General features: G+C 53.1%; 1 protein-coding gene across 2 annotated transcripts; it reads left to right on the top strand.

The window, feature by feature from the left end:
• The first annotated feature begins 347 nt into the window (after positions 1–347).
• On the top strand, positions 348–16,684 carry TBC1D21 (TBC1 domain family member 21). 2 transcript variants are annotated; one of them, XM_056128804.1, is made up of 11 exons: positions 348–407; positions 10,357–10,464; positions 10,589–10,692; positions 12,213–12,307; positions 12,766–12,876; positions 12,963–13,063; positions 13,874–13,970; positions 14,340–14,440; positions 15,425–15,541; positions 16,267–16,350; positions 16,652–16,684. In XM_056128804.1, exons 1-11 carry the CDS (start codon positions 348–350, stop codon positions 16,682–16,684), a joined length of 1,011 nt encoding a protein of 336 aa, XP_055984779.1. The 2 variants fall into 2 exon arrangements, with proteins under 2 accessions (XP_055984779.1, XP_055984780.1); XM_056128805.1 differs by lacking the exon at positions 10,357–10,464.
• Positions 16,685–18,668: the final 1,984 nt, after the last annotated feature.

Here is an 18,668-nt window from a genome sequence, read left to right as displayed (position 1 = left end):
GAGAAGGACTTGCCAGCACCTCTTCCAGGAAGCCCTCCAGGACCATGAGGTAGGCAGGAGTGTGTTCCCTCTCACCCCATCTTCACAGCACATCCTTCTGTGGGGCGAGGCCTGGCAGGTTGAGTGCCTGGGGCTCACAGGTGGGCCTCGCCTCACAGCCATTGTGACCAGGGTTCCATTGTGACACGCAGCTGATAGGCTGTGTTCAGGAGGGGAGGCCAGGAGAGCCCCAGTTCCTCCTGGGAATGCAACTCAGCCCCCCAAGAAGCTGCTGTGCCCTGATCAGGAAGCGTCACTCGGCCTTGGGTGGGCGCAGGAAGGTGCTCTGAGGACAGCCGGCAGGCGCCATGACCACACTCTCTCCTGAGAACAGCCTCTCGGCCAGGCAGTCAGCCTCCTTCATCCTGGTGCGTGTTCCCACTCCCTCTGCATCTCCCCCAACGCCCCAGCACATTTCCCCTGAGGATCAAACCGGGGGCCAGGGTGGAGGTGGATGGCTGGTACCTGGTTCTTGTCATGAGCACCTACGGTTTGATTGAGAAACGCATTTTTCCCGGTTCGTAAGGCTCTGACCTGGCTACTGTGTTTTAGGTTGGCCAAGCCCCGTGTCCTTAATGGTTTTGCCAACAATTTTGGTATGCTGCCACCAGGTGGCAGTAGAACTCCTGGCAGGAGGTGGATCCCAGCCCAGTTAATAAGATAAAGGCCATTCTTTAAGAAGTCATAAAAATTTACCACACTGTGTATTTTTCAAAATCAAAATAGCTAATTACAATGACCTTACCCAATCTCCAGTCTCATTAATCATAGTGATTAAGAGAGCGATACATAAAAAGCAGAGAAGAAAAATGGGTACCTCTGTTCCTTGTTATTTTTTTTTCCTTCATGTTACTGCTTTATTGCAGATAATCAGCAAGCCTTGGTTTGAATTTTCTTTATGTCTCGCTTCATTTTCTAAGCTTAGAGAAAGAAGAAAATTACTATCAAATGGCATTTGTTAGTAATGGCCACCCTAAACACTTTATTTATAGTCATTTGCCTCAACCCTGCACGGGTCACGCGTTTATTTTCATTGTGCAAGTGAGAGGATTCAGCCCACACAGTAAGCAACCGGACTCCAAAACATAGCTCAAAAGTGGTTTGCCTGGTGTTTAGACTGACCACGCCCCAGTCCTTCTGCAATTGTCAAACTGGGGTGCCAGGTTCTATGGTCTCAACCTTCAAAGGAACCTTGCAAGAAACATAGATTCATGGGTCCCAGCTCTTCTCCCAGAAGCTTGAGGAGGGGTCCAGTGATCCGTGTTTGAACAAGACCCTTGCTGACATGGAGAACTCTGATGTAAGCAGTCCCTTCCATCGCTGTGCTGATGATACAGTCTCTACATCTGGGCTTGTAATGGCCACAGGGTAACTTTCAGTTTGTACATTGGCCTTATGCCTGCCCTTCCCAATTGGGTGGATGTTGGATGAATGGGGGGGGGGGGTAGATGGGTGGGTGGATAGGTGGGTGGCTGGATGTTGGATATATGGATGGGTATGTGAAAGGAAGAAAGGATGGGCAGATGGATGGATGCATGACTAAATGGAAGGAAAGCTGGATGGATGGATGGATGGATGGATGGATGGATGAATGGATACATGGAAGGAAGGAAGGAAGGAAGGAAGGAAGGAAGGAAGGAAGGAAGGGTAGGAGGGAGGGAAGAAGGGAGGGAGGGAGGGTAGGGAGGGAGAGAGGGGAGGAGGGAGGGAAGGAGGGAGGGAGTGAGGGAGATTAGGGAGGGAGGAAGGAACCCTGAATGTTGGAAGGGTGAATGGATTTTTCAGTTCCTGGGACCCAACCGGAACCTCACACATGTGAAGTGTGTGCTTTATCACTGAACCTACCCTTAGCCCCATCTGCCCGCCTTGGGTCATGGCCTTTGGGTGAGCAACACAGCTCCCATGAGCCAGGGTTATTCAGGGGGTGTGTCCTGTCCCTCCATGGAACCGGGGTGCAAAGGAGGTGGAGTGGCTTCGCGGCACCAGAGACCTTCCCCAGACTCATTGAACCCTCACGAGGTTGCATCCCACCCTCCTGGAAAGCTCCCTTAGTCTCCAGAGGTTTCCCAGTCTTCCTGTGAACACTGAGAAAGTCCTCAGTGAATGATGTGTGTGGGGGGGGGGGGGGGAGCAGGGGGGAGGCATGTACCGTAGTCCAGGCTTCTTGGCTTGAGGCCTTGGCAGGCGCTGGTTCTGGCTGCTTTTTCCAGGCTGAGTGTCCCTCAATCTCCAGGCCTGCACTGCTGGCTCACACATGCGCAGATGAAAGTGCTCGATTGCATCCTCTAGGACACAAGGAGGGAGGCAGGGGTGGGGTCGACAGCCCCGAGGGCCCCATGCACCACCCCCCGGGGTGGGTTTCCACGCCACTCAGATTTGGGGTGGGGGACAAAGAGTGTTACTAGGTTAGTGGAGCAGGAAATGGAGGAATATTAGGGGATAAAATATATGAGTACAGGAGAGCGGTTGGAGCGATAGCACTGCAGATAGGGCATTTGCCTTGCACGCAGCTGACCCAGGTTCGATTTCCTCCGCCCCTCTTGGAGAGCCCCGCAAGCTACCAAGAGTATCTCGCCCTACAGCAGAGCCTGGCAAGCTACCCATGGTGTATTCGATATGCCGAAAACAGTAACAAGTCTCACGGTTTGTTGTGAGACATTACTGGTGCCCGCTCCAGTAAATCTGAGCAACAAGGAGGACAGTGGACAATGCAGTGCTACATGGTCTTGCCTTGCATGCCACCAGCCCTGGTTGGATCCCCAGCACCAAATGATCCCAGAGAATCACTAGAAGGGGTCCCTGAGCACAGTGCGTGAACAGAGCCCTGCTGGGTATGGCCCAAACTCCTCCATGCCCCAAAAGAGGACTTAAAAGACCATTATGTCCAGTCTCCACCCCTTGAAGGACCCCAATAGCAGCCCTGGATGGGGGGATTCCTTCGGCTCCCTGCACGCTTCTCTAGCCTGTCCTTGACTTGCTGTCAAATGCCTTAGATGTACTTGAAGGTGGTCTGTGCTGGGGGGCAGGGGCATGCTCTGGGCTCAGAACACCGTGTGCTGCCTGTTGTTGAAGCCAGGGTGCTGCACGGTCCCCGGCCTGCAAGCCATCACCCTGAAAGCAATGCGGGCACAGCAAGGGCTCATGCCTGGCTCTGCTCAGGGGTGACTCCTGGCTCTGTGCTCAGGGGTGACTCCTGGCAGGGCTTGGGAGGGTCATATGTGGTGCTGGGGATGACTCCCAGGTTGGCTGAATGACAGGCAAGAGCCTTATCGCGGGACTCTCCCTCCCCGCTGTACTGTCTCTTTCCAGTACTGTCTCTCCAGCCCTGGCAGTGACTTTTGGTGAACAGGTCCAGCGCTGGCCAGCGAGGTTTGGGTATGGACTGTTGGGAGTTGAAGCCCTGAGATTGGTGAGGCAAGCATCTGTCTCACGGTCTCTGCCATGTGGCGCTGGTGTCGGTCCTGTCTGGAGCGCATGGTGGTGACTGGGAGGCCCTTTCACAGAGAGAACCCATCTAGCTCGGCCTTTGACCCAAAGATTCGTATTTTGTTAAAACCTTGTATACATGGATATGCGAATGTGTGGATGGGGTAGTGGGGAGGGGAGTTTGTCTGCTTGCTTTTCAATCTGCCCCAGCAGAGTTTAGAAGGCAGGAGTCAGTCACTCCCAGGGGTCACTCCCAGTGACATTGTGCCCCCTTCCCCCAGTGCGGGTCTGAGGATTCAGTGCTGGGCATAGACACACACACGTTTTATCCAAATTGCAGACCTTTGCCTTTGAGACCCTTGTGGCATAGCATTAGGTTAAGCCCCAGTTCTCTTGGGCCAGAGCAGTGGTACAGTGGGTAAGGCGTTTGCCCTTCATACGCAATCCAGGTTCGATCCCTGGCACCCATACGGTTCCCTGAGCTCACCAGGAGTGATCCCCAAGTGCAGAGCCAAGGCTAAGCCCTGAGCATGCTGGGGGTATTCCAACCCCTCAAAACAAAACTCCAAAAAAGCACTTTTTAAAAAAATTTTTATTAGTGAAACACCATGAGGTATAGTTGTAGACTTACAATTTTTTGTGCTTGTATTTCAATTATACAATGATCTAACACCCATCCCTCCACCAGTGCCCATTTTCCACCACCAATGATCCCAGTATCCCTCCCATCCCCCATCCCCCCATCCCACCCTGCCTCTGTGGCAGGGCATTCCCCTTTGTTCTCTCTCTCCTTTTGAGTGCTATGGTTTGCAAAAGAGGCATTGAGTGGCAATCATGTTTGGTCTATAGTCTACTTTCAGCATGCTTCTCGCATCCTGGGAGGAGGATCCTCCCAACACCCTTTATTTGGTGCTCCCTTCTCTATCTGAGCTCCCTTTTCCCCTAGCACGTGTGGCTGGCCTCCAAGTCATGGAGCAAAATTCCTGGTACTAATCTCGGCCACTCTTGGGTGTTAGTCTCCTATTTTGTTACTTTATGTTCCCCAGATGAATGCAATCCTTCTGTGTCTATCCCGCTCTTTCTGACTCATTTCACTTAACATGATACTTTCCATGTAGTACCACTTGTACGTAAATTTCGTGACTTCATCTTTTCTAACAGCTACATAGTACTCCATTGTGTAGATGTACCAAAGTTTCTTTAACCAGTCATCTGTTCTTGGGCACTCAGGTTTTTTCCAGATACTGGCTTTTGTAAAGAGTGCTGCACTGAACAAACAAGTGCAGATGTCACATCGACTATACTTTTTTGCCTCTCTGGGATATATTCCCAGGAGTGGTATTGCTGGGTCAAATGGGAACTCAATTTCTAATTTTTGGAGAATCATCCATACTGTCTTCCAAAAGGGCTGAACCAGTCGGCATTCCCACCAGCAGTGAAGGAGGGTCCCTTTCTCGCCACATCCGCGCCAGCAAAGGTTGCTTTTGTTCTTTTGGGTGTGGGCCAGTCTCTGTGGTGTGAAATGATATCTCATTGTGGGTTTGATCTGCATCTCCCTGATGATTAGTGATGTAGAGCATTTTCTCATGTGCCTTTTAGCCATTCGGATTTCTTCTTTGGGAAAGTTTCTGTTCATTTCATCGCCCCATTTTTTGATGGGATTGGGTGTTTTCTTCTTGTGGAGTTCAACCAGTACCTTGTATATCCTTGATATCAACCCCTTGTCGGATGTGTATTCAGCGAATATCCTTTCCCATTCTGTAGACTGTCTTTGTATTTTGGTCACTGCTTCTTTGGAGGTGCAAAAGCTTCTTAGTTTAAGATAGTCCCATTTGTCTATCTCTGTTTTCACTTGCTTGGCCAGTGGTGTGACATCTTTGAAGATACCATTAGCTTCAATATCATGGAGGGTTTTGCCAGCTTTGTCTTCAATGAACTTCATGGATTCTGGTCTGATGTTGAGGTCTTTAATCCATTTTGATCTTACTTTTGTACATGGCGTTAGGCAGAGATCTGAGCCCATTTTTTTGCACGTAGCCGTCCAGTTTTGCCAGCACAATTTGCTAAAGAGGATTTTCTTGCTCCACTTCACTTTTCTTGCCCCCTTATCGAAGATAAGATGATCATATGCTTGGGGGGAGATGTCAGTATATTCAACCCTGTTCCATTGGTCTACAGCTCTGCCTTTGTTCCAGTACCATGCTGTTGTAATTATTACTGAAAAAGCACTTTTTTTCCCGCCAAAAAAATATAAACTCTTTTTGGCCCCCTGTAGTGCCAGGGGATCGAACTCTAGGACCAAATACACAAATGTACAGGGGAGTGCTCCCCTGAGCTGCTCCCCAGCCCTGCTGCACCCTGACTCTTGATCCAAAGTGTTCTGGGTTCAAATCTCAGTTCAGATGCTGGTGTGTGATTTCAAGGTATATTCATGAACCTTCTAAGGCTCTGGTGTGTACAGCAGTGTGATTGCTATGCCTGACTCAAAAGTGGTCATGGAGATTCAGTAGCTTGATAAATGTATATTAAGTGCCTAGAGCAGTGCCTGGCACACCATCGATGCTTTTTAAGTGTTTTCAATGAAAGAATTTAATGCATTTATTTTCATAATTTGATTTTTCATTTCCAATATTTTTTTCTGCTTTATGTTTTTAATAGTTCCCTTTTTGACTTTAATTTTTTGAGTGATTTAGGGCGAAATGTCCCATAAATCTTCAAATTTTTGATTGTTTGTGGGCCACACACAGCACAGCACACCAAATGCAAGGCATACAGTCTCCCTGCTATATTATTTCTCCAGTCCTAAGACTCTCATTTTTAAAGTCAAAAACAAAATGATTTTTCCTGATTCCAGCCCCAAATCAAATAAAGAAATCAAATTTATAGTTAAAAATCTTCTCAGAAAGAAAACTGCCAGCCCAAATTTCCTCACTGCTCTACTGAACATTTAAGAAAAAAAAATATTAGCAAGCCTGTATATAATAATTTTTAAAATTGAAAATCAGGAAACAGCCCTCCTCATTCTATGAAGTCAGCATTATCCTAATGCCAAAATCAAGGACATTACCAGACACGGAAATTATAGATCTATATCTCTCATGAACATGGGTGCAAAATTTCTAAATGAAACTATAGCGAATCATATCCAGTGATGGAGATAAAGGATCATTTATCATCGCCAGTGCATTTTATCTTAAGAACACAGCTAATTTAACTTTTTAAAATTTAAACTTTAAAATTAAAAAATTTTAAATTGTGGGGCTAGAGTGACAGTACAGAGGCTAGGGCATTTGCCTTGCACGCAGCCGACCCGGGCTCAATTCCCAGCATCCCACATGGTCCCCCAAGCACTGCCAGGAGTAATTCCTGAGTGCATGAGCCAGGAGTAAGCCCCGTGCATTGCCGAGTGTGACCCAAAAAGATTAAAAACATTTTTTAATTGTTTTGTTTTTGTTTTAGGGGCCCTATCTGGTGATATTTAGGTTTTACTCCTGGCTCTGCACTCAAGAAGCACTCCTGGGGCTATGCTCAGGGGACCATATGGGATGCCAGGGATTAAATGGGAGTCGACTGCCTGTAAGGCAAACGCCCTACCTGCTTTTCTATCACTCTAACCCTGATTTAACTTAGACAAAAAAAAAAAAAAGAGATCAATTAAATTTACCATGTTCACACACCAAAAAAGAAAAAAAAAACCTGCATGATCATTTTGAGGAATGCAAATCATTTCTTGTATTTGGAATAAAGTCCAAGATGTATTTCTGAGAAAAATTCTTAACAAATTAGAAGGGCATCTCTAAAGCCCTACAATTTACATCATACTGAATGGTGAAAGCCTAGATATGCTCGAAGACTGGGAACAAAGCAATATTATCTGCTGTCACCACTTCCCAACATGTCACTTGAAATTCTAGCCAGCGCATGAAGCAAGAGCGAGAAATACAAGGCATCCAGCCTAGAGAGGAAACCGTGGAACTGCCTTTGTTCATAGACAATGTGACCATCTATGGCAGGGTTGGCAATCTTTTTCTGTCAAGGTCTATTTAAGTCCAAGTATTTTAGGCTTTGTGTGCTATCGGGTTTCTGTTGAGAAGACTTAAACTGCCATTCTAGTCATTCTAACGTGAAAATAGGCATAGACAATAAATGAATGAATGGGCAGGATTTTGTGCCAATAAATCTTTATTTAAAAAACAGATCACAGGGCCAGAGAGATAGGACAGGGATTAAGGTGCTTTCCTTACATGCATCTGATCCCAATTCTGTCCCCAGCATCTCATATGATCCCCTGAGAACTACCAAGAGTGAACCCTGAATGTAAAGCCAGAAAGAAGCCCTGAGCACCACGAGAGTGTGGCTCAAATACTGAAAAATGGAAGCCGCTTAGCACTGGGGAGATAGCTCAGAGCGAGGAAGCACAGGCTAGTATGCTGGAGGCCACAGAGTTTGACGGTCAGTCTTGCGTATTTCCCTTAGTACCACCAAGTATAGCACTAGAGGACCCTGAGCATCTGTAGACCTGAGCACTGAATCCCCAGCACTACGAAGCTGGGCCAAGTATCAACAAAAAATGACCCCTGGCGCCCTGAGCACTGCTTGGGAACACTAAAAATTCCAACCCAAACAAACCTGGAATCTGGAAGAGTTCAGTGGTCAAAGCACCCGCCTTCCCAATTGAAGCCACACGATCAGTCCCGGGCCAGCCCCAAAGACACTGCATGTGTTCCTAGCAATGCCCACATTGCCACTTGGGGGTCCCCAAAGTATGGGACCTCCAGCCACGGCAGCCAAGTGCTCAGCCTCTGGGAAACATGCCACCACAACCCGGATGGCCACCTCTGATCAACACAGCCACAAGAAAGGAAGCATGAGCCCTAGACTCTGACCTTTGCTCTATAAAGAAAATCCCATGGAATACACACACCAAAAGAAGACACTCTAGAACGAATAAAGGTATTTAACAAGATTGCAAGATATAAGGTTAATATATAAAAATCCAGTGTGTGTGTGTGTGTGTGTGTGTGTGTGTGTGTGTGTGTGTTTGGCTTTTTGGGTCACACCTTGTGAGACTCAGGGGTTACTCCTGGTTCTACACTCAGGAATTACTCCTGGCAGTGCTCAGGGGATGACAAGGGATGCTGGGAGTCGAACCCAGGTCAGCCGCGTGCAAGGCAAACGCCCTACCCGCCGTGCTATTGCTCCAGCCCCGGGCTCTGATTTTTTAATTTCTAGTGTTTCACCTTCTAACATCTTGTTATTTAGAAATGCACCACCCAAAGGCACCACAATCTGCGTTTTAAAATGATCCTCAGGTGACTCGTGTGCAGTTTAAACTGGTAGTTGTGAAATTTGCTCAGACATGGATGGACAAGGACAGTATCATGCTGAGCGAAAGGAATCTGGGAGAAGCACAGACATAGAAAGACTGCACTCATTTGTGAGATATGAAAAATTTAATTTTGTACTCATATTAGTATGAGCAGTAGTGTGAGTATGTATTAGTATGACTCTCATACCCAAGGACAACAGAAATGAGGGCCAGGAAGACCCGCCCAGGGTTGGAAGCCTGCCACTAGTTGGGGGAGAGTGCAGTTAGGTTAGGGAAGGGGCCACTATGACAATGAAAGTTGGAAATTATCACTCTGGACAAGAACTGGGGAAAACACCTGTCATGGGGGCAGACAGGGGGCGGGGGGGGGGGGTCAGGTAGGAGGGAAACATTGGTGGTGGGAAGTGTACACAGAAAAGCGACGGGTATTGGAACATTGTATGGCCAAAACCCAGTCATGAACAACTTTGTAAAAAAGTACAAAATTTTAAAGTTTTCTAAAACTAGAGCACATGTGAGTGTGTTCAGGATGACAGAAACGGGAAGGTGGGCTAGGTAGCTCCGACCCACGTGATCAGCTGCTGAGTCCTGCCCGTCAGCACGTCCTTCTAGTGTAATGTGGCATTTCAAGATATTTTTCCTTTTGATAGAAAACTTCTCTAGGGATGTCCCCCACTCCAACAGGAACTCTGCTGGCTGGAGTGTTTTTTAATTATTTTGTGTGGAGTATCCTCCCTCCCTTCCCCCAACGCATGTACTTAACCTAAAGCAGAAACCATTCCTCAAGATAAAACACTTGCCTCTACCAGGAAACGCGTGGGTTTAATTAGTGTTCGTTTTATGTTTTATTCATTATCAATGCAGATTTAATTAGTGTTCATTTTGTGTTTTTTTTTCATGGTCAATACAGCATACATTATTATTCTGAAGTTTGAAGTACAAAAACTAAGCAATACTCCTACATTAAAAAAAAAACTAAGCAGGAAAACTATTTCTAGTTCTATATTCATCACTGTTTTGCTCTTAGCTGGCTTTGGGGATTTTTTTTTCCATTTTATGGAATTATTTTATAGTAGGCAATTCACAGCGTTGTAGAGTAGATATTGTCTTTAGTTGTTGGTTTAGTTTTATAATTGTGCATAAAGGGGATCGATGTGGAACGCACAATTTTGTGTGTTGTGTTTCCTCACCCCTCACATTTGTGTTTTCTAAATAATTATTCATTCCTTGTACGCCTCATTTTATATGCCTCATGATATTCCGCTGAGCAACTAAACCACAGTTTACTTAACTATTCCCTTATTGCATAACATTTAGGATACTTGCATTTTTCAGTGTGGTAAGTAGCTCGCGCAATGAAAATCATTGTGTCGACAAGCATCTGCCTGTAGATGTTTGGTACTGTCTTCAGGAGGGAGTCGCAGCTGTGCACTTTGGTTCTGGGGTCAGATTCAGAGGAGAGCATTTCAAAGTCACACACGCGCTCACATGCACGCACGCATGCACGCACACATGCAAAACCAAGGCCCCAGGGAGTGGGTCCAACTGGTTGTCCCCTCCAGGTGAAGAGAAAACCAGCCATTGACAAGACGGAATGGAACAGCTACTTTGATGAGAACGGGCAGTTGGTCAAGACCAGAGACTTCATCTGCATCAACATCCTGGAAAGGGTCTGTTCCCCCGCCCCCGCCCCCCCAGCTAGCCTCAGCCTCGCCCTGAAACTGGGAGGTTGTGGGGGGACACAGCTGTGGGACGCGCCTCCAGAGGGGCTCACGACCTCTCCTCCACCCCCAGGGCCTGCACCCCTGCGTGAGGACCGAAGTATGGAAGTTCCTCACTGGCTACTACTCATGGCACAGCTCCCAGGACGAGCGCCTCTCAGTGGACAGTACCCGGAGGTGCAGCAGACAGGGAGAGTGGCGGGGGAAGGGAGAGGGGGAAGGGGGGAGGGGTGGCACTGACTTATGATCCAGGTCGGGCATTCAGTTCCTGAGCCCTCTGTCCACTCTGTCCTGGTAGTCTGGTCTCAGATCAGCATATAAAGCAAAGCCGAGGCACAGGGGTCCGCGTGCTAGGAGGGGAAGGGGGTCCTGAGCTGCCGTGGCCACACCACATGCCACATAGGCCCACAGCCCTGTCAGCAGTGTTGTGGGAAGAACCTCCTAGCCCCAGGGGTCCTGGGGGCCAGGCATGCTTTGACTGGGCCTCCACCCCGCTAACCTCTGCCCAGGGCAGTGGGCTGTGACCTCCCTTCTCTGCATCTCCTCAAACACGCGGGGCTCATGGTTGGGTTAAGGGTACACCCCAACGTAATCCCAGATGACCTCATCTCAAGGTCTCTCATCCATAACTCACCCTTTTCTGAATAACTCGCCTCTGCCGATTCTGGTGTGAAGGTGTGGACATGCCACTGGGGCAGGTATCACCTTGCTGCCCAGGTGTGGACATGAGACTGGGGCAGGTATCACCTTGCTGCCCACCTCACCACCGACTGCATTCAACACTGGCCCAAAGCCCTGTCACAGCCAACCCTGACCATGGGAGGCCTGAACCAGTATTGTCCCCGGTGCACAGATGATGGAATTGGAGCTTGGGGTGAGGGGCGGGGGAGAATGATGGTGTCAAGGCTGGAGCCCAGGGTTAGGACAGATCTGCATGTGTGTGTGTGTATGAGTGTGTGTGTAAGTGTGTGGGTATGTGTGAGGGTGTGAGAGTGTGAGTATATATGTGTGTGTATATGTGAGTGTGTGAATGAGTATGTATATGTGTGTAACAGTGAGTGAGTGGGTATGTTGTGAGTTTGTGTGCATATGTGTGTGAGTCTGTGTGTGCGTGAGATTGTATGTGTGTGGGTGGGTGTGTGGGAGTGTATATATGTGAGTGTGAATATGTGTGAGTGTGGATGTGGGAGTGTGGGAGTGTGAGAGTGTGAGTGTAGTTGTCTGAGTGTGTATGAGAGTGTGAGTATGTGTATGTGTGTGTGTGTGTATGTATGTGTGTTAGTGTATATGTAAGAAAGAGGGTGGGTGTACGAGTGTGTGGGGAGTGTATATGTATGTGTGAGAGAGTGAGGGTGTGTGCTAGGATAATTGTGTGTAAGTGTGTTGTGTGCATGGACGCCTGTGAGTGTGTATGACTGTGAGGGCAGGACTCGGGGAGCGTCTGTATCTCAGAGATGTGACTCAGCAGTGGAGCTGGCCCAGCACGTGCGAGGCCCCGAGTTCCACCCCCAGTGCCACAAACACAGACAAAACCCAGTGTCCACTTGGGCAGAGCCCCCCCGCACGGCCATCTGACTCGGCTCCAGGTGCGAGGAGGGTGGCGAGGGCTGGCCCAGGCTCAGGTCGGGGGTCATCGAAGGCAGGTTCCGCCCCACCCTGGGCCCGGCACTGCTGCTGAGCTGGGCTCTGTGCTACAGGAAGAACTACGAGGCCCTCTGCCAGATGTACGAGAAGATCCAGCCACTGCTTGAGAACCTGCACCGGAACTTCATCGAGACTCGGAACAACATCGGTGAGGAGCGGGGGGGCGGGGGGGGGGGGGGACAGCCAGCCCTGGAGGGGGAAGGGGCCAGAGCCACAGGACAGTGGGCAGCCAGACCGGGTTCGATCCCCGGCATCCCATATGGTCCCCTGAGCACAGAGTCGGGAGTAGCCCCCAAACAAAAGCAAAACAGAATGAGCTGAGGAGCTCTGGCAGTTGTCTGGCCTGTGCCTGGATCTGTGCCACTGCCCTGGGTGCTGCCCACCCTCCCCACTGCCCTTTGCTTCCTCTCTGCCCGCCCTGGCTCGCCCTAGGTGGGACTGGAGGGGCGTGGCAGAGGCGGGAAAGAAGCAGGACTGCAGTCAGGAGGCGCCCACCAAGGCCTCCTTCCCGGGGTGCCCCCGGCCCTGCCTGCTCGGGCACGTGGCCAGTACACTCTCCATGCAGCCTCTGCTGGTGCCATCCACTGGTCCCTTGCCCCGACCTAGCATTTGATATCCAGAAACTCTATGACAAAGACCCGCTGGGCAACGTCCTCATCGACAAGAAGAAGCTGGAGAAGATTCTCCTACTTAGTTATGTCTGCAACACCCAGGCAGGTGTGTCCTGCATCGTGCCCACTCCCCACCCGCCCCTTCCTGGCCCCCCTGCCGTGACCCCACTCACTCGCGCCTCTGCACCCCAGAGTACCAGCAGGGCTTCCATGAGATGGTGATGCTCTTCCAGCTGATGGTGGAACACGACCACGAGACCTTTTGGCTTTTCCAGTTCTTCCTGCAGAAAACAGTGAGGGCTAACCCCAGGGTCCCCGTCCCCCCTCCCAGCCACCACTTGGCTTAAGCAGTAGAGGCCCCCAGTCTTTTCCTCCAGCCCAGAAGGAAACAGCACCCCCGGGTTGCTCCGGGGGGAGTCAGCCACGCATGGGCCTAAGGCGGGCAGCTGAGCCAAGTGCCCAGGGGACCTTGACAACCTGGCCCCCCAGACCCACAGGGTGCCCCTCCCTGATGCAGCTCTGCTGCCACACGTGCTCCCTAGCTCCCCAGAGTGAAACCCCAGCGCCTTGGCCAGGCATGCAAGGCCTCTGGCTTGCTTCAGGCTTGTCTCTCTCTCTCTCTTTCTCTCTCTGCCTGGCCCCTCCGACCTACCCTCCAGTGCACCAAGGTGGGCATGGGGTGCCCCCCACACACCCCATGCTCTGAGCTTGAGGGTCTTAGAAGGGGTTGCTCCTTGGGACCCCGCCCCTAGAAGTCTTTCCTTATGACCCCTGAGAGGCTGCCGAGAGCCGGCTCTCAGGCTAATCTCCAGTCCCCACCACAGTCTTGCTCCTTCTCATCCACGAGCTGGTCATAGGGAGAGGAGGAAGGATGAAGGCCCTGCACTGGGCCCAAGACACCGCCACCTCCCCAACACACAGCCCACCGTGCACTGCTCCCTGCTCCTAAGGACCCAGCCTCCAAAGACAGGGCCATCTCAGAATCAGACACGCGCGCGCACACACACATACACACACACAGGCCTCTGGAACCGGGGCATGATGAGGTAAGCATAGACTTCCAAGGCCACCAGCCAGGAGGACTCAGCCCTGCTCACCCCCAGGAGCACAGCTGTGTCATCAACATCGGGGTGGGCAAGAACCTTGACATGCTCAACAGCCTCATCACCCTACTGGACCCCGTGTTTGCTGAGCACCTGAGTGAGTCCACCCCAGCCCCCCAATCTCCCCTCCCCGCAGGCCAAGCATGGGAGAGGCCCAGGACCCTCCCCCAGTTCCTCACCCTAGTTCCACACCCAGGACCCTCCCCCTGTCCCTCCACCGTCCCTCCCCCGGTCCCTCCCCCAGGACCTTCCCCCAGGACCTTCAGCCAGTTCCACACCCAGGACCTTCCCCATCCCCTCCGCCCCCACCTAGGAGTCGAACTCCTAGGCCTTCACTCTGGGGAGGAATCATCCAAGAGGGAGGCCCGGGGCCTGTCCCCTGCCTGACCCGTCCCCTGCCCACGCGTCCCGGCCTCGCGTGGGTCACCCAGCTGTCTGGGCTCCTGACCGGCTTGTTTCTCTGCAGAAGGGAAGGGCGCGGGCGCTGTGCAGTCCCTCTTCCCCTGGTTCTGCCTCTGCTTCCAGCATGCCTTCAAGTCCTTCGACGATGTCTGGAGACTCTGGGAGGTGAGTTCCAGCACGCCTGGCCTGGTGGGGGCCACCGGTCTGACACTCCACCCCACTGCGGGAGGAGGAGGCGGGGTCCTGCAATGCCTGCTGCAGCCCCTGGCCTGACCTTCCCCAAACTATGCGCGGCTCCTCGTTGCCCCCACGGACAGCCCTCTCTGCAGTACTCCAACCCTGAGACCCCTGAACATGCCCTCACCCACTGCCGCCACCGTTGCGGGCCCGAACTGCCCATAGTGTGGTCACAGCCCCCACCTGCCTCTGTCGGGGCTAAAGTTTCCAGGCTCAGGTGATGTCACCCAGGTCTCTGCCGACGGCCCTGGACTACCAACTCACACCAAATCTGGCTTTGCAAGGTTGCCCTCAAATGCTGCCAGAGCCCCAGCTCACCTCCCCATAACTAATGAATTCCCAGAGCCTCTTCCTCTTGGGTCCCGCTGCAGCCCCCGTGACGCCTAGACCCCAGAGGCAGCTTGTGAGTGCTTGCCTGAGTGAATGAATGAGTAAATGAGTGAATAAATAAAATGAATGAATGAAGTGAATAGGGGAATGAATACATGAATGAGTAAAATGAATGAGTGGAGGGATGAATGAAAAGTAGATGAATGGGGGCTGGAACGATAGCACAGCGGGTGGGGTGTTTGCCTTGCCCTGGGCGACCGGATTCAGTTCCCAGCATCCCATGTGGTCCCCTGAGCATCTCCAGGGGTAATTCCTGAGTGCAGAGTCAGGAGGAACCCCTGCGCATCGCCGGATGTGACCCAAAAAGAAAAAATGTGGATAAATGAATAAATGAGTGAATGAGTGTGCGAATGAATGAGTGAATGAATGAATGGGTGAATGAGAATGAATGAGGGAATGAATGAGTTAGGGAAAGATTGAATGGCTGAGTGGGGGAATGACTGAATGTCTGAGTGAGGGAATGAGTGGGCAGTGGGACGGGCAGGCTGGCCCGGCAGTCCCCTGAGGCCCGCGGCCCTGCAGGTGCTGCTGAGCGGGAAGCCGTGCCGGAACTTCCAGGTGCTGGTGGCCTACAGCCTGCTGCAGATGGTGCGGGGGCAGGTGCTGCGGGAGAGCATGTCGGGGGACGACATCCTGCTGGTGAGAGCCGCCCCCACGGCCCCCAGACCCCGCCCCCACGGCCCCCAGACCCCGCCCTGCAGCAGAGCCAGTGAGGCTGCCTTGTCCCGGGGCTTTCTCATCTGTCTCGGGGCCACACCTGGCAGTGCCTAGTGCTCCCAGTGCAGTGCTCCCACCGCTCCGGGGTTGGCTCCTGCTGGGGACTGAGCCCGGCCTCCTGTGAGCACAGCAGGAGCTCAGCCCAGCCCCCCTCACAGCCAGAGCGCCCCTGCGCCCCTCTCCAGCACAGTCGGGAAGGCAAGGCCCCCCTTCCACCCCACCCCTACTTCCCAACCTGCAGAAAAGCAGCCAAAGGCTTTTTGAATTTGGGGGTGTTGGGTCACCCCTGGTGTGCCGGGGCTACCCCCGACTCTCGGGGAGCTGTGTCATGCCGGGATGAGAGCCGGAGTCCCCAGATACAAAGTGAGCAGCCCTGGGCCTCCCCGCCCTGGCACTGTGCTTCAGTAACAATGAGGGCACCCAATCAGGAAATCCCGGAAACGCCCAGGACCACCCCTGGACTCTTGAGAGCTCCCCCCGGGAAAAGTGCCTGACCAGTTCCCCAAAGTCTAACATCCCTGGAGGAACCTGTCAGGCACCAAGCCTGGATTGGGGGGGGGCGGCGGGAAGGGGCCGTGAGCTGGTGAAGCCACAACCCCCCCTCCACACCCCCAGGAGACCCACTTCCTCCCACTCCCCCTGCACAGGCCTGCAATCGCCTCATTGACCTTGACGCCGACGAGCTGATCTCCTCGGCCTGCCTGGTTTATGCTGAGCTCATCCAAAAGGATGTACGTGGCCCCCACGGTTGGTCCTCCTCCAGGAGGCCCTCCCTGATCTCCCAAGCCCAGCTCATGGCAGAAAGATTCCGCTTCAGAGGCCCTAGAAGAGGGTGGGGGGTGGGGCCAGGGGGAAGCTGCTACGCCCCAGTCTTCTGTGTGTGTAAACCCAGACTTCCAGGAGCACATGGCGCTGCTTCAGAGGCTGGTCCTCATCCCTTGTTCCCCGTATCCATCCCCGGGCTGTGGGAATGATGGAGGGAGGGATGAGAGCGCTGTGGGGGCCACTGAGCCAGCCACACCCCCCGCCCAGCTTCCTCAGCCCTTACAGGATTTCTTCCTCTGAGGACTGCACAGCAACACCCACCCTCGGGGGAAGGTGACAGTCACACCACGCGTGGGCCAGCACCCGCCCGTCCCGTCTGTCCACCCACCTGTGGGGCCTGAGGGCGAGGGGTAGGTAATACAGTAGCACCAGAAGAGCTGCTGGAGTCGTTATCTGCGGGCACTCAGGCCTGAGCACTCAGGCCTGAGCGCAGGGGTAGGACGGAGGCTGCAGAGAACTCGCGTGCATACAGGAAAGCGGGGTGTGGGTGACCCCTCCAGCACGGTGCGGGGTGTGTCAAGAAGGAGTGGTTCCGGGGGGTCACAGATGTGGGGATCTCCGCCTTCCGCGGCTGGCCACACGTGTTGAGAGGGTCTCATGTCGGGGCAGAGGGTCTGGCTAGGGCTGTGCCCGCACCCCCACCCCACATGCCTTCCTCCCCTTCCTCCCCCCCCCCCCCCACACCCAGCAGACCAGAACAAAGTGGGGGAAGAGGCTCAGAGGAAAGACAGGGGCTCTGCAGTGCCGGGAGGGCAGGGGGGAGGGAGAGCAGAGTCATGCGAAGAGCCAGGTACACCCCTGCGCCTCCCCCCTCTGCAAAGCCACCAGGGTGAGGCCTGAGGTCTGTGAGTGGCCCCAGGGGAAATCTGGGAGAGGAGACATCAGGGCCTCATCTGAACCCCGGGACCTCAGGTTCCCTCTCCAGGAAACGGGGGGAGGTGAGCAGAGCGAGTGAACGTGTGTTTCCTCACCCTTTCTGCACGGGCAGGGACGGTGACCCGGGCACAGGCAGTGGAATGAAGCTGCTTCGTTTGGGTGCAGGAGAGGGAGGGAGGTGAGAGGAAACGGGGAGTGTTGGGGGGCGCCCCACTTCCCGCCCTTCCGGCCTGCTCCACTGGCCTCAGAAAAGAGCTGCTGTCATTCCCGGGCTGAGGGTCAAGGGTCCAGGCAATCGTGGTCAATTTCTGTGACCTCTCGGAGCCTCAGTCTCCTCACCTATACGGAATAAGAATATACCAGAGGCCCTGGAAGGGGGGCTGGGGGCGAGGGGAGGCCGCTGAGCCCCAGTCTTATAGGAGGGTCTTACAAGGCTTATGGCACTTGCCTTGCACGTGGTGGACCCATAGTCAACCCCCGACACCACATAGGGTGATCCCTGAGCACAGAGCCAGGAGTCAGCCCTGAGCACTGCCTCAAACCGACCTGGCCGATGGAACATTGGTGCTACGGGAGCCTGCACTGGCACATTTTGTCCTGCAGAGGGCGCGCTTCTTCCACCAGCAGGCACGGAAAGAAGGAGGAACCCGCCAGAATCTCTGTCTCCAGACCTGGGCTGGCAGTGAGGGGGGCCGGGGTGGGGGAGCCTGGCCTTGGGCTAGAGCTGCTTTGGGGGGATCTGGAAGAGGAGGATGGGGGTGAGGAGAGGGAATGTATTGCAGATGGATCTCAGATGCTAAGCCTTGCACTCAGACTGCAGATTTAGTGGAAACTGAACTAACGCTGGGAACGGAGGAGTCAGGGGATTCCCCCGAGGAAGCATCCCCTGACAGCCCAGTACCCCAGAGGCAGGGAGACAGGTGCCTGCTTTCCCCCATGCCACTATTCTGGCTCCCACACAGGCAAGCTGAGGTCAGCCTGATCCACTGGGAGTGTCCAGAGCCCAGGGAAAGACCCAGGATATTTGGGGCAAGCTGGATAGATGGCTGGGGGCGGGGGGGGGGGGGGCGGGGACTGTGGACTCTGTCTCCTGTACACGCAGGTCACTGCTACTCCCGTCCACAGGGCCTCTGCAGCCACGCCCAGCCCAGAGGTGCTCATGTACAGACCCAGAGTAACAGCAAGAGGTGGGGGGGGGAGTGGGGGAGTGGAGAGGGAGGGAGAGAGAGAGAGAGAGAGAGAGAGAGAGAGAGAGCTGTAAATGCAGGCAAACCCCACCAGAATCAGAACCAAAGGATGAACATGAGGAAAGGCAAAAGCCAGAGGTAGAGGCAGAGAAAGTCAGCTG

This window comes from Sorex fumeus, unplaced genomic scaffold (genome assembly GCF_029834395.1).
Source record: "Sorex fumeus unplaced genomic scaffold, SorFum_2.1 ptg000067l, whole genome shotgun sequence".
Lineage (NCBI taxonomy): Eukaryota > Metazoa > Chordata > Mammalia > Eulipotyphla > Soricidae > Sorex > Sorex fumeus.
Note: the sequence above shows the minus strand (reverse complement) of the source record. Positions and strands in the feature narration are given on the sequence as shown.